At 36.8% G+C, this 27,199-nt stretch overlaps 2 protein-coding genes across 2 annotated transcripts in view; one reads left to right on the forward strand and one right to left on the reverse strand.

Annotated features, from left to right (window-relative positions):
- The first annotated feature begins 277 nt into the window (after nt 1-277).
- Nucleotides 278-3,573, forward strand: ssna1 (Sjogren syndrome nuclear autoantigen 1). The gene is made up of 3 exons (XM_026212543.1): nt 278-601; nt 2,121-2,320; nt 3,244-3,573. Exons 1-3 carry the CDS (start codon nt 550-552, stop codon nt 3,337-3,339), a joined length of 348 nt encoding a protein of 115 aa, XP_026068328.1. The 5' UTR covers nt 278-549; the 3' UTR covers nt 3,340-3,573.
- Nucleotides 3,574-3,642: 69 nt separating this feature from the next.
- LOC113049854 (taperin-like) overlaps nt 3,643-27,199 on the reverse strand; it is a 43,318-nt gene continuing 19,761 nt past the window's right edge. Inside the window, exons 2-4 of the mRNA XM_026212542.1 lie at nt 8,786-8,984; nt 6,917-7,032; nt 3,643-6,244 (exon numbers count right to left, since the gene is read on the reverse strand). Coding sequence (XP_026068327.1) covers nt 6,182-6,244; nt 6,917-7,032; nt 8,786-8,984 — 378 coding nt within the window. The 3' untranslated portion in view covers nt 3,643-6,181. The remainder of the gene's footprint in view (nt 6,245-6,916; nt 7,033-8,785; nt 8,985-27,199) is intronic.

Below are 27,199 nucleotides of genomic sequence, written 5' to 3' on the forward strand. Positions count from 1 at the left end.
GTAGTAGTAATAATAATAATAATAATAATAATAATAATAATAAATAGTAGTCTTATTATGTTGAATAAATAAAACATGTATAACAAATAAATAAATAAAACTATTAGTACTGGTAATGACAACAACAACAATAATAAAAAAATAATAAATAATCATACGTGCAGGTAGTGCGCAGGTATTTGGCTCTATTCGAGATTAATATTTAAATGTATCTGACTGTATTGTTTTTACTATCCTAAATTCTAAAATAAAAGCCTAACGGAAACCGACGTGATGACGCTTCTTGAACGTTCCTATGGAAACAGGAGGGAGACTTGACTTAATCGCTGCTGGGCTTCTGGAATGTTTTCTTTAACGTTACTCCCCTCGCAGATGTGTTCCATTTAACGCTCAGTAAAGTTAGTGGTTTGCTAATTCAAGCAAGAATCTGACTCACAAGGTACAACCAACAAACAGACTTCAATGCTAAGTTGCATGAAACGCTCTTAGTGATTAAACTAGTGCAGGCGGGCCTCTTCTTGTAGTTACAGAGCTAGCCTGCTAATCAGAATGACCCAGCAAGGAGCAGCGCTGCAAACCTACAACAATGAGCTTGTCAAGTGTAAGTAGACATCGACCTAAAAAATATTGTTTTCTTTTTGATATTACTTTCTTATAGTTGTATGTTACTTTGTCATGGGTATAAGAAACTTGTATTCAGCTAGTCTACGCTACCAATTGTAGTCATTATAGTAGCTTAGTAGTGATTAGAAGACTTTTGTGACACCTGTCATCCTGTGCCTTTTTTTCTTTTATAACTAACTGAGGGCAAAGAAGACGTGTGTTTTTGTGAGAGACGTAAATAGGCATTCCTTTAAGGCTTCAGTGGTTTAAAAAAAGTATTTGGACATGTTTAAAGTTTAGTGTCATTGCATTATCAGAGGTCAGTTCTCTTTTCAAAGTTAATACAGGTTACCAGCAGAGTAACCAGAGTTCATTACAAAAACTGTTTGTAACCTGTTTCACCAACATTTGAGAAAGCAGAAAGTGTAACAAAACTTTTTCTATATTCACTTTCAACATTACAGCTGTTCTAGTTTAATGATAAAAGGTAATACATTTATATTCCCAAAAATTTCCTCTTTTAAAACAAAGTGTTCTTATGCTATTTGTCTTTGTACAAACAAACGTATTTCATATTGAAAAGAAGTCTCTTATGCTCATGACGGCTGTATTTATGTGATCACAAATACATTAAAAAAACTGTAACATTGTGAAATATTACAATTTAAACTAACTGCTTTCTTTTTAAATACACTTTAAAATATAATTTCTTCCTGTGGTGGCAAAGCTGAGCTTTTCATCCATTACTCAAATTTTTAGTGTCACATAATCCTTTAGAAATCATTCTGAACATATTTATTATCAGTTTTGGAAACTATTATGCCACTTAATTCTTTTGGAACCTGTGATACTTTTTTAGGATTTGTTGATAAATTCAAGTTCAGAAGAACAGCATTTATTCAAAATAGAAAACTTTTGTAACAATATAAGGCTTTCCTATCATTTATTTATCTGTTTAACACATACTTGCTGAATAAAAGTATTAATTTCTTTAAAAATAAATAAATACTTTTAAACAGTAGTGTATATAGTTACAGAATATTTATATTTTGTGCTATCTTAAGTGCTATTTTTGGATGAAATAAAGAGAGAAGCTTAATAGACTTTTACATAAAAAAATAAATAAAATCTTACTGATCACAGACCTTTTTAAAGCATGTGTATATACACACACAAACTTTAGGGTCTAGAGATGCAAGTTGAAACAAGCTGAACAGACTGCCTGTCCATCAGTACATTTTTAGTTTCACAATCATTGTACATTGTGATGGATTAATATTCACAGAGTGACCTGACAGCTTGAATCAGTGGTTGATAAAGTCCTGCACATTATTGCTTCAATTAGTAGGAGGAACTGCTGAGCAAGCCTTCGTCTGCAACTTATACATACTCCCTTACAGCAATCACAACATGAATGTAAAGAAACGCAAGGAAAACATTATTTTCGGCATGTGCCTGAAGCCGCCTTTTAATTTCTTCTTAAAAATTGCCCCCTTCATTCTCCTCGTCTTTCTCAGGCATAGAGGAACTGTGCTCTAAAAGAGAAGATTTAAACCGGCTGATCCAGCAGGAGGAAGCAGAGAAAAGTCGTCTGCAGCATGATATCCGTGTGCTGACAGAAAAGCTGAGTCGTGTGAACGAGAGCCTGGCACGCCGCCTTGCTGCCCGCGCTGACTTTGACCGCACCATCGCGGAGACCGAGGCAGCATACATGAAGGTAAGGACACAGTCAACCTGTTTTTAATATTTCATGTTCTCTTCACTGGGAGGGGAACAAAACTATTGTGTAATATAACTATGTGTTTGTTTGCTGGTTTTTATTGTTTTTGTAATACTTGTATTTGTAAAAGAAAATAGCCTAAGATGCTGACATTAAATAAAAATATACTACTACTAATCGGGAAGGATCAGAAAAACCAACAACTACTGTAGCTTTATTAATGTTGCACATATGAAAACTTAAAGGGTTAGTTCGCCCGAAAATTAAAATTCTGTCATTACCCTGATGTCTTTCCAAACCCATAAGACCTTTGTTGATCTTCAGAACACAAATTAAGATATTTTGATGAAATCTGACAGCTCTCTAAACCCTTCTATAGACAGCAATGCAAATATAATGTTCGTAGTAAGGACATCGGTAAAACAGTCCATCAGTGGCTCAACTTACGTTTTTGCGAAACTACTTGCGAGAATACTTTTTGTGCACAAATAAAACTAAAATAATGACTTTATGCAACCATTCTTCTCCCCCATGTTACGTCTTCCACCATTTTAGGTGTATATTAGCAAATTAATCATCCAGGTCGATATACTGGTTTGTCAGTACATTCAAACTTTATTAGATATAATATAGTCACTTCTACATATTAAAAAGATCTAGCCTCTACTCTATAATTAAAATGTAATTATATATGTTGTTGGTTAATAAAAAAAAAAAAAAGATCTACTATCCTCTTTAGTGTTTTGAAATAATGATGCCAGTGTTTGGACAACTGCAGAAAACGCTTACATAAAGCAATTTTTTTTTTTTTTTGGTTCGGTTTAAATTGAACTTTTTTTAGCCTTTGCCAAACTGATGAACTTCAGTCTCAGTGCAAGTGTCATTCTTGTTTGACTAAACCTGTTCTCTCTATCTCTCAGATTCTTGAAAGCTCTCAGACACTTTTGAGTGTTTTAAAGAAGGAAACAGGGAATCTGACCAAAGCCACTGAACCAAGAAGCAGCAAAGATCATTGATTAATGTTGAATATTTCTATTTGTGTGTGTGTTGTGTATACATTCCATTGTTATCCTCTCTCACTTCTTCTCTTTTATCTTTACCAGCCTTCCCTTTTGTAATCAACATATAAATTCAGAATATAACTTCTCATTCCTATTTGGAAGTTCTGTATCTGATGTATAGGTTATAAATTGTTTTGATATAGCTTGGTGTCTGGTGTAATGTTTTAATAAAGATATATTGTGAATTTTTGATGTTTTTAAAGGGAATTTCTTTATGTAAAGATTAGCCTTCTAAGATAAACTGTGAACACTTCATAGCCTTCATTCGTTTATTGAACATTTCCTTGTTTTTTGACATTTTCTCCCCTCAAATTCATCAAAACAAAATTGTACATTTAATATTCTCTTGATGAATAAAACAAAAAGGATGAAGAAACGTTTTGACATAAACTATATTAACCACCAGAGCAATGAGCAGCTTGACTAGAGTTACAGGAACTAATGAAGCACTTGAAGTGGCATTACATTTTGTAAGACACAAAAACAATAGTTCCCAACACTCTGAACATCTAATATACATCCCTTAAGAATATTTAATGTTTGCAAAGAACATCTGGAGGATCTGTTATAGACTGGAATGTGCTAAAGTGACAAATTGAACTAGAATGTACAATAAGACTTGGTTGAATTCTAACACTTGGTAAAATAGCTTTATTTTAACATTCTCTTAAATAAAATTTGCCCTTAATTATGTGACATGAAAAAACATGGGTTCAAAGGCTTTGTTCAGACAGGCAGCAAGTTTCAAATGTACTACCGTTCAAAAAATAATAAATCAACATGTCTCCAAGGCTGCATTTAGCATTTTTTTTTTACAAGAACAATCAAAACCTGACATACACAAGCTGATGTCACTGGTTAAGTCTACATTATACCAGATATTGACTACACTGTTTGAAGAAATGGATCCAAATTCACCACCTTCAAAATAACAGCACAGACAGTCGGCCCTAAACATTTTATTAGGAGACCAAATCAGAATTGTGTGCAGTGTGAACAAAGCCAGAGTCTTAAAAAATAATTGTGCAGAGAATATTGATCAGCAGTTTTGAGCTGATAAGGGCTATAGCTGGTGCTTCAAGTAAATGTTATGCTCTCAATGGATACACATACTATTTTTGTTAAATCAATTTCAAGAAATGTGATATTCGATCCCTAATAGGCATTATTCCAACCAAGAGCTGTGTAAGGTGCAAAATAAAGCAAAAACAGAACAGTGCAAATGAATGAAGAAGCACAGGACTAAGATGTAAAATATGTTTGCCCTATGACTAAAAATGTGAAAAAGTGATAAAAAATGCATGAAATAAATTATGAAAACTTCATCCTGGAGCGTATAAACTACATCAATACTGGTCGGAGAGGCTGAGGAGACATGTCAGCAGATACGGCAAAGTCATTTAACAGATATGACACACTCAAATCAGTTGGCATTGTGTGTATGTAGTCTTCGTGTTTCGCACACACACGTGGCCCATGAATACAGCGTGCCCAATAACAAACTAATATTTCCATCATAAAGAATGCAAGAATGTACAGTTCAAAACTAAAGCAGGAATATTGACAAACTAATTCATTTTTGCACAGCATAAATCTAACAAAGCCTGTCAAGAACACTTCCAGGTCAGATTAAAATAAAAAAGTGAGGTAATAAATGTATATGTTAAATGTGTTTCTTAAACAGGATTTTTAGAATGTGAATAAGGTACAACCCATCCCACTGAAATTATCATTACCATAATGTAAAAAATTATTTAATAATACAATGAAATTGGTATTGCATATATTTTTACTAGATTATGATAATGGAAACCGTTGAGAATATTTTTCATTATTATGAAAATGAGAAGGAAGGAAATGTATAAATGTCATACAAATAAAACAAAAAATTACAGAGGTAGTCCTAAAAACAGCCTTTGTTGTATTTATGCTATGGGGTGAAATTGAACCTGGGCATTTCTTCACAAGATTGACTTGCATTCATGATTGAATTTGTGATCCGAATTATGTCAGAAATTTTAAGTGATTAATAAATTCTATTACCATAAAAAGAAAAGCAAAATTAATTGTTTTGACCAATTAAAAGCTGCTCGTTAAAACAGATCTAGGATCACTAACGTGTTATTAGTATATTTTAGCTGTATAGTATATCAGTGTGTGCATGAAATGCCTACCTTGACTGAAACACAGACATACAAAAGGAAACAAATGAAACTAAAGTGGAGGGCTTCTATAGTTTGGGAGTCATGTCAATACAGACCTACACATGCATATACAAAAACATCACAATGAACATAGATTGTGGCACCCTTTTACCAGTCATACTGTACATAAGTCACTTATTTAATTTTTTGTTGCTTCACCCTAATATTATATCTTTCTGGAGTCCCATTACACACCTTCCAAGCTTCCTTCTCTACTTTAAGAGAAGTCTCACATCTTTCTCTCTTTTAGAAATTTGGTCACTTTCATGAGGTGAGGATTACATACGTCGAGCAAGTATGTGATGGAAGAGTGGAATTCAAGAGTGGAATGACTGTTTGAGCCATTTTCCATGTCTATCACAATCACAATCGGTGGCAACAGGAGGATAAATGTGAGTGACACATCCACTGTGTGGATCAGCAATGAGAACAGTCCTGCTGTTGACGATGATGGTGTATGGGCATTGAATAGGGAATGTATGTTTCCGTGCTGGTTTGCTACTGGTCCCACTGTTCTGGAAGTTGTTTCTTTGCTTCCAGACTGGTGCTGGCAGGCAATGGTTGGTCCCGTATTTTCCAGACATCCGGAAGATTTAGAAGTAGAGGGCTGGTTCACTGCTGAAGTCTGACAGAGAGGAGCTATCAGCAGGTGTCAGCTGGTGAAAAAAAAAGGGATTTGGTTCTTTACAGGACAATATTAATACTGTTACTCAGGGGTTTGTTCTACTGCTGAACCTAAATATTAAACTTTGTTGTGAAACCTGTTTTGTAGCATTTGTGCAACGGAAATACAGTAATCAATGCCTAAAACCATCTGGCTTGTTCAAGAGAGATGTGCTAAAATTACTGGAAATACATGGTCACTAATATTAGTTTGGTCAAAAATAACTGACAATAACACAACCCCTAAAATGTTTATAAAAATACGTAATATTGTAGATACTACAATTGTATGTTTGATAAGATTTTTCATTTTTATTTTTGCATTAATAAATTACATTTGCATTAATTTAATCAAACGGTAAAAATAGTAATCTTGGGAATAGTATTGCAATTTATAATAGCTGCTTCCTATTTTAATATATTTAAAAAGTACTTTTCTGTAACATTTTCAAAGGATTCTAATATGTTGATTTTAAACTCAACAATTTATTTTTATTATTATGACAGGTTACTATTATAAGTAATAATAATAAAAAATAATGGGATTTTAATGACAGTGTCATTCCCAAAGAGTTCACATAATGCCCTTATTTTACATGGACAGGTACAAATATCATGTTCTTCTCAATTTACACCAGAATTTTGGACATATTCTTATTTCTTACCATGACCTCTTCTGTACTCTGTGAAGTATCTTCCCCCTGGTGAGCAGACTTATCAAGCTTGTGTTCTTGCCATGCGTTAAACTCCACGGAGTGTTTAGGTGTGTAACTGGAAAGATCTGAGGACAAGTGAAGAAAGGCATTTATGTCACTCTAGACTATAGAACTATCAAAGAAACTGTACTCCATTTACTGTACACTTTAAATATTAAGACAATAATATACAATATATTAAAATGATAATGATGTTTACTTAACGTTATATGTTACAAATTATATATATATATATATATATATATATATATATATATATATATATATATATATATATATATATACATACACACACACACATATATAAACAGTACAGAAACATTATAATTTTTTATGTTTTTGAAAGAAGTTTCTTCTGCTCATCAAGCCTGCATTTATTTGATCAAAATACAGAAGAAAAAAAAATATTGGGATATATTATTACAATTTAAAATAATGGTTTTTAAATTTATTATGTTTTAAATTATCATTTATTTCTGTGATGCAAAACTGAATTTTTAGGATCATTATCACATGATCCTTTAGAAATCATTCTAATATGATGATTCATTATCAAAGTTGGAAATAGTTCTGATGCTTAATATTTTTTCAGAACATGTGATACTTTTTTGGGATACTTTGATGAATAAAAAGTAAAAAAAAAAGAAAAGAAAAAGAAGCTATGTTTTTAAAATATAAATATTTTTTTAATAACAATATAAACTACTGGTCAGTAATTGGGGCTCAGTAATTTTTTTTCTTTCTTTTTTTAAAATAAAATCAATACTTTTATTCAGCAAGGATGTGTTAAATTGATAAAAAGTGATAGTAAAGAAAATATATTATTAGAATATATATTATTAGAATTTTTTGTTGTTGAATAAATGCAGTTCTTTTTAACCTTTTATTCATCAAATATATTAGACAGCAGAACTGTTTCCAACTCTCATAATAAATCAGAATATTAGAATGATTTCTAAATGATCATGTGATAGACTGGATGTTACATGTCACTGAGGGCTGGAGTAATGATGCTGAAAATTCAGCTTTGCATCACAGGAATAAATTATTTTTTTTAAAGTATATTCAAATAGAAAACTATTATTTTAATTTGTAATAACATTTCACAATATTACTGTTTTTTCTGTATTTTTGATCAAATAAATGCAGGCTTGATGAGCATTTATATATATATATATATATATATATATATATATATATATATATATATATATATATACACACACACACACACACACACACACACACACACACACACACAATTATAAACATTTTAATATTATAACATATCTCTAATATACACTTTCCCCAGTACATGTATATACATTTTAAACTTAAAAAAGCTCATGCCCATGTGATTTGTCAACTACCCAAATGCAATGGATGTAATATCATGACTGACCAGTAGGTGTCAATATTGCTCAAATCTAGAGCCGTAAAGAAAGAATGAACCTGGCAATCATCTCAACAATCACCATCATCAATTCAATCATTATAACAAGCATTATAATTATATAGAAAGTAAATAACTCCTCTGTATATATAGTTTTTTTTTTTTTTTTTTTTTTAATCAAACTGACCTAACTTCTTGCAAAATCACATGGAACAGATTCCAATTTTCATAGTAGTAGTTTCACAACTACACTGGGCTTCTTAAAGTTGCGTTTAAAAAAAAAATAAAAATTAGGACAAAAAGTACATATATTTAGTGCGTAAAATTATGTTTGAACTGGATCCAATTCCTGTTCACCTCATCCGTGGTTTATGTGCCTTCCTCTCATTTTATCCATTTCCTGTCATTCTTCTCATCCTACTCACCCGTGGTGTTGTTGGAGTGAGTGGGTGAGCTGCTGTAGCTGGCACGAGGAATGCTTATCCTCCCTGCAATGATCCCTCCATCCTCTTCTCCTCCTTTTCCTTCTCCTTCCTCCTCGTCCTCTCCGCTGTCCCACACACTGCTCTCAGATGGGTATTCGAAAGTGCTCTGCAGGCTGGACTCGTTGAAGGATATTTTCAGCTGTGGTGGAAGCAGAGGACAGTTTGTAAGGTTTCACACTAATCATAAATAGACATGCATGGAATCTGCTAATGCTCTGCAAATTTCCAAAGAACTGGAACGGATAGTGAAGGATGTGTCTAGCTTACATATGAACATATTACTTTTGACACTATTTAAAATGTAAATTATAAAGTTGTTTAAGAGAAGCAGAGGTTAAGCAAACAATGAGAGCAGTGATCTGGGAAAAGTGTGGTGACTTTGAAGGAGATAAGACATAATTTGTTTTTAATTTGTTTAACATTTAAAAAAAATTAAAGGGATGGTTCCCCAAAAATGGAGACTATGTCATTAATTACTCACGTCGTTCCAAACTTGTAAGACCTTTGTTCATCTTCAGAACCCAAATTAAGATATTATTGATGAATTCCGAGAGCTCTCTGACCCTCCTATAGTAAAGTTACAACTACAATCAAAGGCTCAGAAACGTAGCAAGGACGTTGTAAAAATAATCCATATTTGTTTGAAGCTATGACAATACATTTTGTGGCAAAAAACACAAAAATTATATATTTTATTCACCAATTCATCTCCTCCGCATCACCCTGGCGCCATTTAACAGTGTATCCATTGAACGTAAACAACATATGCTGTTCTGTGTCAGCAGCACAACGTGGATACATTGTTTACGCTTTAATCTGAACAACGTATTCGTGAGGTGCTGCTGACACAGAACAGTGTACATTATTTCTGTTTTCTTTGCACACAAAAAGTATTCTCATAACTTTACGGTTACGGATTACGGTTGAGCCCCTGATGTCTTATGGATAATTTTAAAGATGCCCTTACTATGATTCTGGACCTTGATCGTGGTAGGAATCTTGTTGTTTATGGGATGGTCAAAGAGCTCTCAAAATTAATAAAAAATATCTTAATTTGTGTTCTGAAGATCAATGAAGGTCTTACGGGTTTGAAATAACAGGGGGGTGAGTAATTAATGACAACATTTTCATTTGTGTGTGAACATTTAACTTAGACTTTAAACTTTGACCTTGAAATTAATTTGAAATGTGTAAATTAGTAATAACGAAGTATGACTTGTTTATGGCACTATAGCAGAACGACAGGTCCTGACTTAAACAAACATTTGTTTAGCAAAACTTCACCAGGCCTGTGCACTTGATCTTTATGTACAGTACCACAGGGATCCATAGTAACAAATGGAGATTTTGTTTTGCCTATTCGCATAATGCAAATGAAAGGAAAATGGTGGGACAAAAATTAAGCATTAACAGACAACATAGTTTCCATATTGCTTTATTTGTTTCTCACCCTTTACTATGGTTTATTTAAGCTTTTCCAGTGTTGTTAATGCCTAATAATCTAGTCAGTCATGGTCATAAATGCTGACACATATCAATGCTGACAAACTCAAATGAACTAAAATCACCCTTACGGAAGTAGCGTGACAGTGGTGAAGCATCATGATATTTTCAAATATAATATGGCACTGAATGATTACCATATTCATACTATGCACTAACATTTAAATTAACCATCTGATAAAATGCACATATTGTGTACTTACAAGATAATACATTATACTTGTACAAAAAAAATGAACCTACATGAAATTATATCTGTAAGTACATAGCTGTTACACTCATTATAAACTGATATAAATATGTCATTTTTAATATTTTTTATTAATACAGAAGTGGGGAAATAAACAAAATTATTATTATAAAGGGGGGAAATATAACAAAAAATATTTCTCAAATTTAGCCTTTTATCATTTTAATTAAACTACATTTTTATAATACATTAATAACATTATTAGTCATATTAATTTTATTGATAAAATAACCAGTTGAACCATTTTAAAGCAGCCCATGCCCTTCCTGAGGCCCCTTAGTGGGTCCCAGCTCCTGTCATATAGATTTGAAAGTGGGACTCTTTTGAAAAAAACAAAAAACGATCAATTAGAAACCACCAAGAACAGTCTAGAATTCACATATCAACATACTATAAAGCACTCAGAACTCCACAGCTATACTCTATAAACTATCTACAACACCTTAACATTAAGTTATTTTTATTAAGGATGTATCAGATAAGTAAACACTGTGTTGTATGATTCAAACTTAATGTGAAAGGCAACTAAACAATATTATACCCTGGGGTTCTAAATCACCCTGGTCAATGTCCGTGCCCTTTGTGTCAGCTCTTTCCTAAATCTACTGTAATCTCAGTCACATTCAACAACATATATGCATGCTTCATTTACGAAGGCTGGGAACGTGGTTCTACATAGCTCTACATGTCACACCCATTAAAATGACTGGACAAAAGTCACATGTAATTGGATGATGTTTATTTGGTGTAATAAACATTAAATTACATACCATCTAACTGTTTAACATCATGTGTTTTTTTTATTTTTTATTTAGCCTGTCAGTTTGTTTTCATGTTTCTCTGGTCTATTTTTTTAATATATTCTACCATTCAAAAATTATTTATTAAAAAAAGGACATTTCAAATTGATCAAAAACAGTAAAGACATTAGAAATACAAATAAAAATCGGTAACACTCTAGAATAAGGAACACATTCACAATTAACTACGACTTTTCCCTCAATAAAATCCTAATTTGATGCTTATCAATAGTTAGTAAGTTAGTTGTTAAGTTTAGGTATTGGGTAGGATTAGGAATGTAGAATAAGGTCATGTAGAATAAGGCATTTATATGTGCTTAAATAGTACTAATAAATGGCTAATATTCTTGTAATATGCATGCTAAGCAACTAGTTATAGAGTTAAACGCCAACCTCATACGTCATCAGCCCAGAACTGCTTCTGTGTACAACAGTGAATGCAAGCTAGATTAAATTGATTATTACATTTTAAATATGGTTATCTTTCTTACAAAAAACACATTGATTCACTACAGGAGGACTTTGTTCAACCCCCGGAGCTGTGTGAGACACTTTTTTTATGGATGGGTGCTTTTTTTTTCACTTCTTTTGGACTGATGCACTGCAACTCCAACTGAGTGTCATTAAACAGCTTGAAAGATCAAAGACTATTATTACTATAACTCCGACTGGATTCATCTGAAAGAAGAAAGTCATGTACAACTTGGATGATTTGAGGGTGAGTAATTTATGGGCTAATTTAAATTTTTGGGTGAACTAATCCTTTAAGAGGCCCTAAAATAAAGTGTTACCTAAAAATCAAATACATTAAAAATACACCATTTATCAATGAGTGAAAATAATTATATATGTATAAAAAATTTAAATGTCAACACAAAATATGAAGCTCTACCACTATTTTAAAATCAACATATTACTTTCAAATTGTACTCTCATGTAATTCTGGTTGAATGCAGTAAACAGGATTCCCACTGACTTGTTTTAACCATAATTTTGTACAAGCGTTATAATGTAAAAAATGTATTATGGTTACATAACTCAATGTTCATAGACTTGGTGTGTAGTCAATTCTGTCTCTTTTTTTTTTTTTATAAAGTTTTCGCAAGAACGAACATGGTTCCTAAAGGATTCATTCTCTGCATTATATGTTGTGCTTCCTGAAATATATACTGTAGTCTGTAATTATGTTCATTGTCCTTCAGCAGCAATTACAACCTTTTGCTTGCACATTGTTTTGCACATTGAAAGTTTTGCCTAATCCTACAGACAAATGCAAATATGTTTGAGCTCTAAAGTTAACAATGAGTATATGTGGACTACGTCTTTTAGATAATACTACTGATTTTCAATTAGATTATAATCACTTTTCTTCATCCATTCCTTCACAGCCTTTTGCTGTGTACTCTGGGTCATTGCCCTACTAGAAAATAAATCTCCACCCAAAGTTAATATCTCTGGCTGACTGAATCAAGTTTTCTTTAAAGATTTGCCTGTATTTTGGCTGTGTCCAAGTTACCCATGATAACAACAGCCTTTTCATTTTCCTTTACTTGAAAGCAACTCTAAAGCATGATTCTGCCAGTAGCTAATGTAGTTGATGTGTAATCTGATTTTTTAGATGTATCTGTTTTGCGCCAAACCTATGCAAGTCTCATATTAATATGAGCCTCATCAGATCACAAAACTTTTTCAGTTTTTATTTGCCACATTCTCTCTTAAGGAGTAAAATACTGGCCTTTCAAACAATGCTTTCTTAGCTACACCCAAATATGAAATGCTTTTAATCAGGCTGTCAAAACTTCACAAACTTGTATATGTTAGCTGAGATTTTTTAATGACGGTTGTTAAGACAGATTGTAACAATAAAAACTCCATGATTACAGGAAGAAGGAGGCGGGAACCGGCGGACAAACAAAATACAACACAACACAAAAACACAAACTTAAATCCAGGCCTGGTCCTCTCTCATCCTTCACTGTCATCGCTCCTGTTTTATATCCTTCCATCTCCTCCATGGGACTCGAGACCGGTGGGTCGAGCAGGTGTCGCTCATCTCCAATCACTCCACTGGCCTCGCCCCGTTCCCATGGCTCTCGGCCCCACCCCACTCGCCACACAGATAATTAATGTTTTGTTTTGTTTTTTGTACTGAAGAAAATAGCCCTGCAAAATTCACTGCAGCAAGATTCTACCTATTCATTAAGTCTAAAACTTTGAGCAAATTCCTGTAGTAACAGCAAAACCAAAATAGGAAAAATTCCTTTTAAACATTTGATTTTGCAGCGCAATAAATTATCCGACACACTAGATTTATTTCTTCACTGAGTTTATCTCAAGGCATTCTGTGATTGTCTTCTTTGCAAAGGATGTGATGCTTGCCTCAAGGCAAGGTATCTTAAAAGACAGAATTAGGATGTCTAGCTTTTGAAACTCATTGTGTCTGAAGCATCTATTGTGTCATAAATGAAATGAGCAGCTCACTAGGTTTTGGAGCAGCAATTACATTTACATAAATATTTAAATTTAGCACTAGTCTACGCATTACACACTTGAGACCGTAATCATTTTCCCATTCAACTATTGTGGTTTCTGAGGCACAATTTACCCAAAGTCACTGGCAATAGCAAGCAAAGTTTCCAGTATGGAGTTATTTGGTCATTCTTGGCTCATACTGACATATTTCCTGACTATTCAGCCAGTGTGAGAAATTTAAGCACGGCATGATATGCTGGCAGTTTCAACCATTTCCCAACACAATTCAGAAACACTATTTGTAAATATACCTGAAAAAAATAAAAAATAAATAAAAAGCGGATGAGGAGAGGACTATAAACGCTGTGGCTGAAGGTGACACAAGGAAGAGAGGATCTTCAGATGACTGAAACTAACGTTGTGTCTCTTGTCCCTCTAGACAGCTGCGGATCGACCAGCCCGCCACCTGAGCACCGGACCCCAAGTTCCCTTGCACTCAGCCGGCCGGCAAACAGGATCACGCGGCACCGAGGATGAGCACTGGACACCACAGGATTCAGCACTACACAGAGCACCCTTCAATAAATACACCCTCCGGGGCATTACTTTGCACTAAACCCTGTCGTGTGATTCTTCAGCCCGTGACAATATATATATATATATATATATATATATATATATATATATATATATATATATATATATATATATATATATATGAAGAGTTCAGATGCAAAAGCCTCTAAATGCCATCTGAAATTTTCATCTAAAATTAGGATTTTTTTCAGGCTCCTATATTTATGTTCAGTTATTTCACTTTAATAGCCTGGAAAAGGACCTGCACATTGCCATTATAGTTAAATGACTCAACCTAAGCATAGGAGCTTGATAAAAATCCTAATTTTAGATGAAAATGGCACTTAGAGGCTTTTGCATCTGAACTCTTCATATATATATATATATATATATATATATATATATATATATATATATATATATATATATATATATATATATTATTTGGAGTGAGAAAATGTCAAATTCCATTCAAGCAGATCAGTCATTATATGGAAATATTTTGAGAGAAGAATAAGCAACACAGAAAAGGATGCTCCATATCCACTCCATATTTTGCTCTCTATTCATATTAAGAAAAATAAAAGCTTGAATTACCAAGAAAGAGTTTACAGTGGTGGATTTCAGACTCTATTTATTTTAACTTTAACTTTTAAAGTTGTAGATATACAACTGTAATAAGAGTCATGATAGCAGCTAATTTCATCCTTGATGTTCAGATTATCATTGAGGTTTATATGTGTGACCCTGGACCACAAAACAAGTCTTAAGTCACTAAGGTATATTTTTAGCAATAACTAAAAAAAAGAAATTTATGCAAAAAAATCACTAGGATATTAAGTAAAGATCATGTTACATGAAGATATTTTGTCCTACTGGAAATATATCAAAATTTTATTTTTGATAAGTAATATGTATTTCTAAGAATTCATTTAGACAAATTCAAAGGCAATTTTCTCAGTATTTAATTTTTTTTTTTTTGCACTGTCAGATTCCAGATTTTCAAATAGTTGTATCTTGGCCAAAAAAGATGATTTATTCAGCTTTCAGTTTTTCAGACTGGTTTTGTGGTCCAGGGTCACATATATAAATATGGATGAGTACTTAAATATAATGTTTTTCAACAACTAGAGATATTCAATTTCATACATTTCCTTAATTTCACTATGAACATATGAACATTTAATTCATAACATTACTTCATTATTATTATTTAATAAATAACAATAATAAATTATAGTAGTTTAATATTTAATAAAATACGATCATGTACGATATATACAATATGTACCTTTTGTTTAATGCTTTATATTAATCATTTTAAAACAGCCAAAAAGGGAGAGACACAAATCTATTAGAGCCTAATAGATAAATCTATTTACCAGAGACGCTGTCCTGATTTGAACTAGGTTGAGACTGCACACACACAAACAAACACACAGTACAAACTGGGGGTTTCTCCCTGAATTACAACCTTTGGTTGGCAGCAGACTGTAAATGCAGAGGCTGTTTGTCTGTGTGTTTGTGTGTGTGGCGGGGGGGTGGGGGGAAATGTTGCAGCCTCTCATTGAAGTGTTGAGCAGGCTGAGCAGATGTCTGATTAAAGCTAATCTGCTGTTTCATTTTAAAAATCCCTCAGCACAGTACATCTGGTAAAACCTAGGAAACATAAACACGCACACACACACGTTGTCATGGTGTGGTGCGGGAGAGAAGCACATAAACGGGGCAGATGATTATACAAAGTCTTTAATAATCCATATAGGGGTAATACTGTACATAAGGCGAAGGCAGAAACACAACGACCATCGACGAGACCGGAAAAACAAACACTGAACAGAATGCAAATTATAAGGGGAATGTAAAGAGGGTAATTGACAAGACACACCTGAACATAATGACACAGTTAACACGAGACAGATACTAGGTCACACAGAGAACATGAGGGATGAAAACACAACATAAGGAGTCCGGGGTGTGACACACATATGATTTTAATGTGTAATGTGTAAGTGTGTCATGTGGGTGTGGAGGCGTAGGCGTGGTTTAGCGAAACCTGCAGCGGGAGAGAGAGTCGGGAGACAAACGGTGAATGAGCGGGTTGAACGGAAATAATCAACACCTGTGTCTTGTTTCAGTAATTGGCGTGGAGAGAGTATTTAACGCCAGGGGAAACCGGAGTAGTAGAGAGAGAGAAGGACTACTGATGACCGCACGAGCCGGAAGCCGCAACCCGGAAGTCTTTAGGGTTTTTGTTGTTGCCGGTGTGAGTGACACCGTTAGGATAACTGTTTATTTAATAAAACCGTCAGCAGTCAAGCCAACCCCTCGTCCTCTTCCTTTCCATCCTTGAACCCTTGTTCACTAGTGCTGAAACCCGGGAAGGAAGAAGGACCGCCGCAGCCATGCAAAACCCATCCTCCACCACCGGGCCCTGCTCCAGGGGAACCGCGTGAAGTCGAGAAATGGGCTCTCTCGGAGCGAGATGACTTTCCCCTGGAGCAGTCTCCGGATGAAAAATTGAAACATGCATTACAACAGGTCCGTACCATCGACGACCAGCTTCTCCAGCCTACCCAAATGCCCTCCTATCCATATTTTGCCATTTTAAAAGATCGGTTGTATTGGGTGACCCAAGATGCTTGAACAAAAGAAGATACAACCCAATTGTTAGTTCCAAGGAGCCGCAGGGAAATGCTTTTCCAAGCGACTCATTCTAATCCAATGGCGGGCCACCTGGGACAGGCTGCCACACTAAATCGCCTCATGACCCGTTTTTTTTGGCCGGGCATTCACGAGAATGTGCGCAGGTAGTGCGCGTCTTGTCCTGAATGCCAGTTGGTAAACCCACCGGCCACCCCTAAAGCACCATTGCGCCCCCTCCCATTAATGCAGGTCCCCTATGAGAGAACTGGTATGGACCTCATCGGACCATTAGAGCGATCCGCAAGGGGACATTGTTTTGCATTAGTCATAGTCAACTATGCAACACGATATCCTGAAGCAGTGGCCTTCCACAACATTTTGGCTAAGAGTGTGGCGGATGCACTGTTTCGTTTAATCTCCCTGGGTTCCGAAAGAAATCCTCACGATCAAGGCACGACGTTTATGTCACGTACATTATGCAAACTTTACGAATTATTGGGCATTAAATCGATTCGGACCAGCGTCTATCACACACAGACCGACGGCCTGGTCGAACGCTTTAATCGCACGCTTAAGTCAATGATTCGTAAATTCGTGCAGGAAGACACCAAAAATTGGGATAAGTGGTGAGAACCCTTGTTGTTCCCTGTGTGAGAGGTCCCGCAAGCCTCCACGGGGTTTTCCCCCTTCGAGCTTCTCTACAGACGGCAGCCCCGAGGGGTGCTGGATGTCCTGAGAGAAATTTGGGAGGAGGGGCCATCTCAAAGCAAAAATGAAATCCAGTATGTCCTGGACTTGAGAACAAAACTCCACACTTTGGGGTGGCTATCAAAGGAGAATTTGTTACAAGCTCAGGACATACAGAGCCGGCTGTACAACAGGGGCGCTAAGTTACGCAAATTTGCACCGGGAGAGAAAGTACTTGTATTGCTCCCAACATCAAGCTCCAAATTAATGGCAAAGTTGCAGGGACCGTTTGAGGTCGCACGACAAGTCGGAGAGCTCGATTATGAGGTTATACGGTCGGATAGGAACGGGGCAAGTCAAATATATCACCTCAATCTCCTTAAAAAATGAAAGGAGGTGGAGCCAGTGATGTTGGCGATGGTGATTAGTGGAGAGGAGGATCTTGGGCCGGAGGTGAATGTCAAATCTCAATCCCTCCCCCTGGCCCCAGGTGGAGATCACCTCTCGCCGTCTCAGCTCACTGATGTAGCAAGATTGCAGGCTGAATTTGCCGGTGTGTTCTCGCCCCTACCCAGCCGTACCAATCTGATTCAGCACCATATCGAGATGGAGCCGGGCATGGTAGTTCGCAGCCGACCGTATCGCTTGACTGAGCATAAGAAAAAGGTAGTTCAGGCTGAATTAGGCGCCATGCTTGAAATGGGGGTAATAGAAGAATCCAACAGTAACTGGGCGAGCCCGATAGTTTTAGTTCCGAAAACGGACGGCTTAGTCCTTTTCTGTGTGGATTACTGCAAGGTGAATGCTGTGTCGAAATTTGATGCCTATCCAATGCCACGGGTTGACGAGTTGCTTGATCGGCTCGGCACGGCTCGTTTTTATTCTACGTTGGACCTAACAAAGGGATATTGGCAGATCCCCTTGTCTCCTTTATCCAAAGAAAAGACAGCTTTCAAAACGCCGTTGGGTTTACACCAATTTGTTACCCTTCCGTTCGGGTCGTTCGGGGCTTCGGCCACCTTTCAGCGGCTCATGGACAAGATCCTGCGACCCCATGCTGCATATGTGGCTGAATACTTGGACGATATCATTATATTTAGTAATGATTAGCAGCGGCATATGCAGCATTTGAGTGCGGTTTTGAGGTCGCTGAGAGGTGCTGGACTCACGGCCAACCCTAAGAAGTGTGCGGCTGGGCGTGTGGAAGTAAGGTATCTGGGCTTCCACTTGGGGCATGGGCAGGTGCATCCCCAAATTGACAAGACGGCCGCGGTTGCAACCTGTCCACGTCCCAAGACCAAAAAGGAGGTGAGACAGTTCTTGGGGCTGGCGGGATATTATAGACGGTTTGTGCCTAATTATTCGGACCTCACCAGCCCCTTGACTGACCTTACTAAAATGGAGGCACCAGATACAGTCCAGTGGACAGAACCGTGTCAGCAGGCCTTTACCCAAGTGAAAGCTGCTCTATGTGGCGCAATTTCTCTCTCCCTTTTCTGTTGCAGACAGACGCATAGGACAGGGGGCTGGGGGCAGTCCTTTCTCAGGAGATCGAGGGAAAGGAACAGCCGGTGCTGTACATTAGTCATAAGCTCTCTAGGAGAGAGACTAAGTACAGCACCATTGAGAAAGAATGCCTTGCCATCAGGTGGGCCGTCCTCATGCTCCGCTACTATCTCCTGGGATGGGAGTTCACCCTCTGTTCTGACCACGCCCTCTTGCAATGGCTCCACCGCATTAAAGACAACAATGCGCGGATCACTCTGTGGTATCTAGCTCTACAGCCTTTTAAGTTCAAAGTGATCCACAGACCGGGTGTTCAGATGGCTGCGGCCGACTTCCTCTCCAGAAATGGTAAAACTAGAAAAAAAAGTTTGTTGAGACAAACTTTAAGTGGGCTTGAGAAAGCCTGACCAGAAAGTTTGAAGAAGTTTAAAGAAGTTAGAAGTTTAAAGTAGTTTAAAGTTAGATTGAAATATTAGTTGAATGATATAAAGATATGTTAGTTAGAAAGAATGATAGATAGATTCCTTAGAAAGAATGATAGATTAGTTCAAAAGAAAGAATGATAGATAGATTAGTTTAAAAAAGAATGATAAATGAGTTCAAAAGAATGATAGATTAGTTTGAAATAAGAATGATAGATTAGTTAGAAAGAAAGATTACTTTGAAAGAAATAGATAAATAGAGAGAAGTTAGAAATAGCATGTTGTTAACATGTTTCTAGCATGATTAGCTTTTTGCTAGCATGTCACTAACATGTTTCTAGCATGATTAGCATGTGACTAGCATGTTGCTAGCATGATTAATATGCGACTAGCATGTTGCTAAAAATGTTCTACCATGATTAGCATGTTTCTAGCATGATTACCAGGTCGTTAACATGTTGCTAGCATGATTAACATGTTTTTAACGTGTTGCTAGCATGATTAGCATTCTGCTAGCATGTTTCTAGCATGATTAACATCTTGTTAGCATGTTGCTGGTATATTTCTAGCATGATTAACATGTTTCTAGCATGATAAGCATGTGACTAGCATGCTTCTAGCATGATTAGCATGTTGCTAACATGTTTCTAGCATTACTTGCATATGATTAGCATGTATTTAACATGTTTCTAACATTATTAGATGTTGCTAGGATAGATAGATAGATAGATAGATAGATAGATAGATAGATAGATAGATAGATAGATAGATAGATAGATAGATAGATAGATAGATAGATAGATAGATAGATAGATAGTTTAATTGAGTCTAGGGTTTTCAGGGAGTTTAGATTTGAATTTTTGGCTTATGCACCATAGTCTTGGCTCAATTTGAGCACACTGCAATGTAAGTCTATGTTTTTTTGTTTATTTTTATTATGATTTTTAATTAATTTATAAGAAAACTGAAAGTCAAATCAGTCTGACAAGAGCACACCAAGTCAGAACAGTCTGAAAGTCTGACCCGGGTTTGGAGTTTGTAGAGTTAAAGCTCAAAAATTTTGGTTAAGAAGAAGAAGAAGAAGAAGAAGAAGAAGAAGAAGAAGAAGAAGTTTAAATAGGATTTCAGTAAGTTGGCTTTCTCAAGCCAACTTAATAATATGATAGGACACATCAATTGTCAATATCAAGCAGCATAACGAACTGTTTTGTACAGCTAAAAATAGCTAGATGCAAACGAGTCCGGAAACTAGACCCATAGAATTTACAAATGGTGGCGCCCATTTTTACGTCAGGAAAAGGTGGATAGTATACTACAACAACCCCCTATCCAAATGGTGTGGCAGCAGGTAATGTGAAAGAGTGCATGAGGAATGTTGTAGTCACAGTGAAGCTCATGCTTTCATTGATGGAATGCCTTTAAAATCTTTATCAAATTGAACACCACCTCTCAAAAGCAACAGTGCTGTAAAGACATGTATCTGATTTCTAACCAACATAATTTTAACATTCTCACTGAAAGCAAAAAGCATCCAACAAAATAGTTGTGTTCACAATTTGCATACTACCCAAGGTTATATTCTTGCTTCTATGTACAATTTTTTATTGCACAAGGGTTTGTGGGTAAGATAAGCTGAAAAACAGCATTTATGCAACTTCGGTCAATGTCAATGAATTATATATTGGGAGACACTAACTGTAATTTCACATACTATATAAGACAGATAGGCAAATGTGATAGCCAATGTGTTGTTGTGGTCACAGCTAAAAAGATGAAAAATGGAAATGGAAGAGATTTTATTACTTTATCTTTTCATTTTTTCTACATATTAGTCACAGTATAAATTAATTTGATATGAGTAGTTCTGATGGAATGTCCTGATTTCCACAAAAGCCAAATGCACTTTATCCACAATGCTTTACATGTTTGTTTTATTAACAATTTTGATTTTTGCATTAAATTGTAAATGTTGTCATCATGTAATAATTTGGGATTGAAGGGACTGTGAAGTCTATCCCAGCATCTGGTGCTGTAGGCAGGAATACACCCTGGATGCACGGCCAGTTCTACAGTACATGAGTTACATTGTCAAAATTTCAAAACCTCTCTCACAAAATGAAAATGCATGAGGATCAGTAGCTTGCATGTTCAGTTGCAATTTTGCTCAGTTTATTGAAGTCCAGAGTCCAGAACTGTAGAAGTCCATTTCTATTTAGCATTTACTAATTCAGGATTATTCAATAAATAACTGCATTCACCCAAAATATAAATCTTTTGTAACAATATAAGTCTTTATTATCACTTTTTATCAATTTCATATATCATTGCCGAATATAATTTATTTCCAAAAAAAGTACTGACCTCAAACTTTTGCATGATATTGTATATTGTTACTAAATATTTAGTTTTTAAAAGTATAACAGAATTCTTTATTATCATGACTATGAAAATTGTAGATTCACACTGAAGGCATCAAAACTATGAATTAACACATGTGGAATTATATACGTAACAAAAAAGTGTGAAACAACTGAAAATATGTCATATTCTAGGTTCTTCAAAGTAGCCACCTTTTGCTTTGATTACTACTTTGCACACTCTTGGCATTCTCTTGATGAGCTTCAAGAGGTAGTCACCTGAAATGGTCTTCCAACAGTCTTGAAAGAGTTCCCCCAGAGATGCTTAGCACTTGTTGGCCCTTTTGCTTTCATTCTGCGGTCCAGCTCACCCCTAAACCATCTCGATTGGGTTCAGGTTCAGTGAGTGCGGAAGCCACCAGTCACTCTCCTTCTTGGTCAAATAGCCCTTACACAGCCTGGAGGTGTGTTTGGGGTCATTGTCCTGTTGAAAAATAAATGATGGTCCAACTAAACGCAAACCGGATGGAATAGCATGCCGCTGCAAGATGCTGTGGTAGCCATGCTGGTTCAGTATGCCTTCAATTTTGAATAAATCCCCAACAGTGTCACAAGCACTCCCACACCATCACACCTCCTTCTCCATGCTTCACGGTGGGAACCAGGCATGTAGACTCCATCCGTTCACCTTTTCTTTGCACACTGCCCAAAGACACGGTGGTTGGAACCAAAGATCTCAAATTTGGACTCATCAGAACAAAGCACAGATTTCCACTGTTCTAATGTCCATTCCTTGTGTTCTTTTTCCTGGGGCGGTCTGCATGTGAGCCAGTTTCTTTGTAGCGCTTGATGGTTTTTGTGACTGCAGTTGGGGACACTTTCAAAGTTTTCCCAATTTTTCGGACTGATTGACCTTCATTTCTTAAAGTAATGATGGCCACTCGTTTTCCTGTACTTAGCTGCTTTTTTCTTGCCATAATACCAATTCTAACAGTTGGACTATCAGCTGTGTATCCACCTGACTTCTGCACAACACAACTGATGGTCCCAACCAGTAGTGTAGCCAGAAAAGAGACTCTGGGTGTGCATATGAAAATCTGGGTGTGCCACATTTATTGTCAGATTACTGTGCAAAATTATGGGATAGTATTTTTGTCGCACTACTTCCGTCCAACCATACTCCTAGTGGTAATTTGCAGGTTGTGTCAAAATGTAGTTAATTGTTAAATGTAATAATTTTGTTCCAAATACGATACTTTTGAACTTCTGTTACAATACTTGGACATCCCTTACAAAAAATAACCATGGCGTATTGACTACCATTTGTATAACCACAGATTTACTACAAATACCATGGTTAAACTATGGTTAATATAGCAAAACCATGGTTAATTTGTTGTTACCATGGTTTAACTATAGTAACCATGGTTTTTTGGTTTTCTTTGTAGTAAAACCATGGTTAATTTTCATAAGGGATTTTCAATCTGGCAACACTGTCTGTTGATGTTGGGCCCGGGGAGGAAGAAACATCCTCATCAGGTGTAACGTTAGGCCTTGTGTCTGGCTGTCCATCAAGCCGAGGTTTTTTGCTAAAAAAAATTAAGAAAGGGGCTCTGCGACATATTGCTAGCTAGCAATGTGCAATAAAAAATATCTGTTTACATCATAGACTGCTGGGGTCACAGTCAGCTGCTGTTTGCTGATTGGTTGGCAGTCCGAATGTCGGCAGATATATTTTAATAAAAATAATTTAAAATGTAAATTACATTTTAACATTTTTAGCATTATTGTACCATATTTTGGATTCTTATTTCTGTGCCCCTGAGAGTATGATTTAGAATGTTCAGTGGCATCACAGAACTGCCAGATTCAAAAAGCTTTCACGCATTGGCTGGCACTGAGCCAGAGTCGGACGCGCTCAGCGCTTGTCATATATCACAATTAATATGCAGTGTTTTCAACCACATAATGTTTATTTTAGGTTTCATACATTTAAATTTACATAATCACTAGTAAAACAATACATTGGTAGTTTGTAAAATACACACTGATGTCTATGGAAGCAGCAAAAACGATCTATTCAAATGTAATTTTCCGACGTGTTTTATTCATATATCAGACACACATAGCAGAAAAATAAAGTTTACTCTATTCTTCTCCCAGTTCAACAACCACTTACTTTCATGTATTTCGGGAGAAACTGGGGAATTCAAGTGCTGTACATTGATTCCGGCTGACAGGACTCTGAACTGCAGTGTTCATCTCGTTATAGATCAAGATAATTTATAATTTATATATGTTTTTAAACAAAGCATCGGAATATCAGCTAGTTGACATGGTAAGCAAGTTTGTGTATACATTTTAATAAAAAATTAAAAACTTAATAAAATGAATACCGATACATCTGTTAGTGGCTGCGGTGTGTCACGTGACAATCATGACACATCACCATGGAAACAAGGGGTCAGTTATGATATTTGTAACTTACACGTGAAAAGGTTGATTTAAATATATATATATATATATATATATATATATATATATATATATATATATATATATATATATATATATATATATATATATATTCATTCTTAGTAAACAACAATAGCTTAGCAAAAGTTTAGTAAACATTTTTTTATTGAGACTATAAAAAATAATTCTGCATCTATTTTTAGGTGTGCCAGCTGCCACTGTGGGTGGCACAGGCACACCCGTGGCTACGCCACTGGTCCCAACCCCATTTATAAGGCAAGAAATCACACTTATTAAACCTGACAGGGCACACATGTGAAGTGAAAACCATTTCAGGTGACTACATCTTGAAGCTCATCAAGAGAATGCCAAGAGTGTGCAAAGCAGTAATCAAAGCAAAAGGTGGCTACTTTGAAGAACCTACAGTATGACATATTTTCAGTTGTTTCACACTTTTTTGTTATGTATATAATTCCACATGTGTTAATTCATAGTTTTGATGCCTTCAGTGTGACTCTACAATTTTCATAGTCATGAAAATAAAGAAAACTCTTTGAATGAGAAGGTTGTGTCCAAACTTTTGGTCTGTACTGTATATATATAAATATATAGTGACGAGCGTCCCGAGCGCTCATCAGCATTGCCCTGGAAATGGACATAGAGCACCTGCACATGCTCATCATGGGCTGATCGGCCACAGCTGCCAGATAAGCCACGTGAGGCCCGACCTTGGTGATAGACTTCTCCACTAAGCTGAAACCTAACCTATTCTCTCTATTGCATTCTAGAAAGCAGAGTATGACCGATCAGCACCGCCACAAGCACCGCACGGACTCACTGCACCTGGATACCTGCACAAAGAGCACCTTCCCAAAGAAGCACCACCTTTCCCCTGAGACTAAAACCCTTTTGTTGAATCCTCCGGGCATTTATTTGACCTATCCTTGTCGTGTGATTCTACCACCCCCTTACACTGGTGGAGGATGCTGGCATATTAGAGGAAGATACACCGACAAGTTATCTTATCTCATTTATCCTTCCTCCGTTTTATTTCCCAAGAGACAACTGCTCCTCCCAAATGGATGAAATTCTCTAGTGGCTGACAGAAGTCAGCATCCGCCAGCAGCAGATTGTCGAACATCTTGCTACTCGACAGGGTGAGACCAAGCAGGGGCACGCCGCACTGTGTACAGCCGCCCGCCAACGCATTCTGTTAATGGACTCTCAGGTTCAGGCCGCTAAGTTATTGACGAAGATGACGTCCCACGACAACGTTGAAGTCTATCTTCAGATGTCCGGGAATACTGTGACTGCTGAAGGCTGGGTGCATGAGGAATGGGCGCGGTTGCTGGCACCCCTTCTCACAGGAGAGGCACAACGGACATACTTCAGTTTACCCAACTCGATGCCTTCGCAATCTGACGAGCTGAAGAAGGAAATCCTAGCTCGGGTCGAGCTTTCACATATTTACGCGCAGAGTATTTTCATGATTGGGAATATAAACCCTTCCCAGACCGCCAAATTGTCTCGACTCGCACAACACTGGCTCTTAGATGGGGAACCGATCTAAGCCACCCAGGCAGCGGAACACGTAGTCAATGATTTGCTCCTCTGAACTCTCCCACCAAGCCGTGGAGATGTGGAACCCCGCTACCACGATGGAGCTCGTCGAGGCAATGGAGTTGGTGGAGGTGGCCCTTCAAGGAGTTGCTTGGGATCGAGCACCGCCGTTTCCCCGGAGGGTGGTCCAGGAGCAACATGTGCCGGAGGGCATCTCGCAACCATTAAGCAGGCCAGTGGCTCCCGGTCCGCGGGATGAACCGATGCCAACAGAGGTCCCCTCATCTCTCACTTAGATGTGGCTGGAAAGCTGTATTGTACATGGAGACCTGCCCCTGAAGTGGTAGTGAAGGTTAATGGCTGGCCATTTCAGGCACTACTGGACTCTAGCAGTGCAGTCAGCTTAGTCCAGTCACACTCCTCCCACCCTGCAATGAAACAAAGGCTGTCCTCCCTATACTGCGTAACAATCTCTGCCTCCCCAGGTGCATGGCTGGTCGAAGTTGTAATAGTGAGGGACCTACCTATCTCCATTCTGCTTGAAAGAGACTGGCCTGGATTTGACCACCTGCTGGCTGCCGCTATGCCGGACGGTTTTTGCTTAAAATACGCGATCAGCAATCGGCCGGTTTTTGGTCTTTTAGGCCGATTTTTCCGGAAGTGCGCTCGCATGCACAGACTACATTGTAATCGTTCGCTATGTCATTTGTGTGGAAGAGTATTTCGGAATCTGTGCGCAGGACACAGGCAGCCGATCAGTACTGGAAACGCAGAGTTTGATGCCTGAGGCACAGATAGCAGGAAGCGATCAGCAGTTGGTGTACTGACGCACAAATAAGAGCCTTTCCTGCGCACTGAAGCTGCGCGAGCGTATACTGTACCAGTCCGCGCCCTGAACACGAGTAGACCGTGAAGAGATGTTCAGATCAACTTCTCACGTGTTGGATGAGAAACGAAACGGACTAAACTGTGACAAAACTGAAATGTTTTTTTTTTTTTTTTTTTTTTTATTAGAACCTGCATACACGTTTGAAAAGCCAGAAATAAACGTCAGTTCTGCATTAGGATGATTATTTTTATTTTACCTTAAAATTACATAG

Source organism: Carassius auratus, chromosome 30 (genome assembly GCF_003368295.1).
Source record: "Carassius auratus strain Wakin chromosome 30, ASM336829v1, whole genome shotgun sequence".
In the NCBI taxonomy this organism is placed as follows: Eukaryota; Metazoa; Chordata; class Actinopteri; order Cypriniformes; family Cyprinidae; genus Carassius; species Carassius auratus.

Excerpts from the sequence above, each read along its gene's own strand:
- ssna1 (XM_026212543.1), top strand. The coding sequence starts at position 550 with ATGACCCAGCAAGGAGCAGCGCTGCAAACCTACAACAATGAGCTTGTC. Across the intron at positions 602-2,120 it reads CAACAATGAGCTTGTCAAGT|GCATAGAGGAACTGTGCTCT; the intron begins GTAAGTAGACAT and ends CGTCTTTCTCAG. Across the intron at positions 2,321-3,243 it reads CCGAGGCAGCATACATGAAG|ATTCTTGAAAGCTCTCAGAC; the intron begins GTAAGGACACAG and ends TCTATCTCTCAG.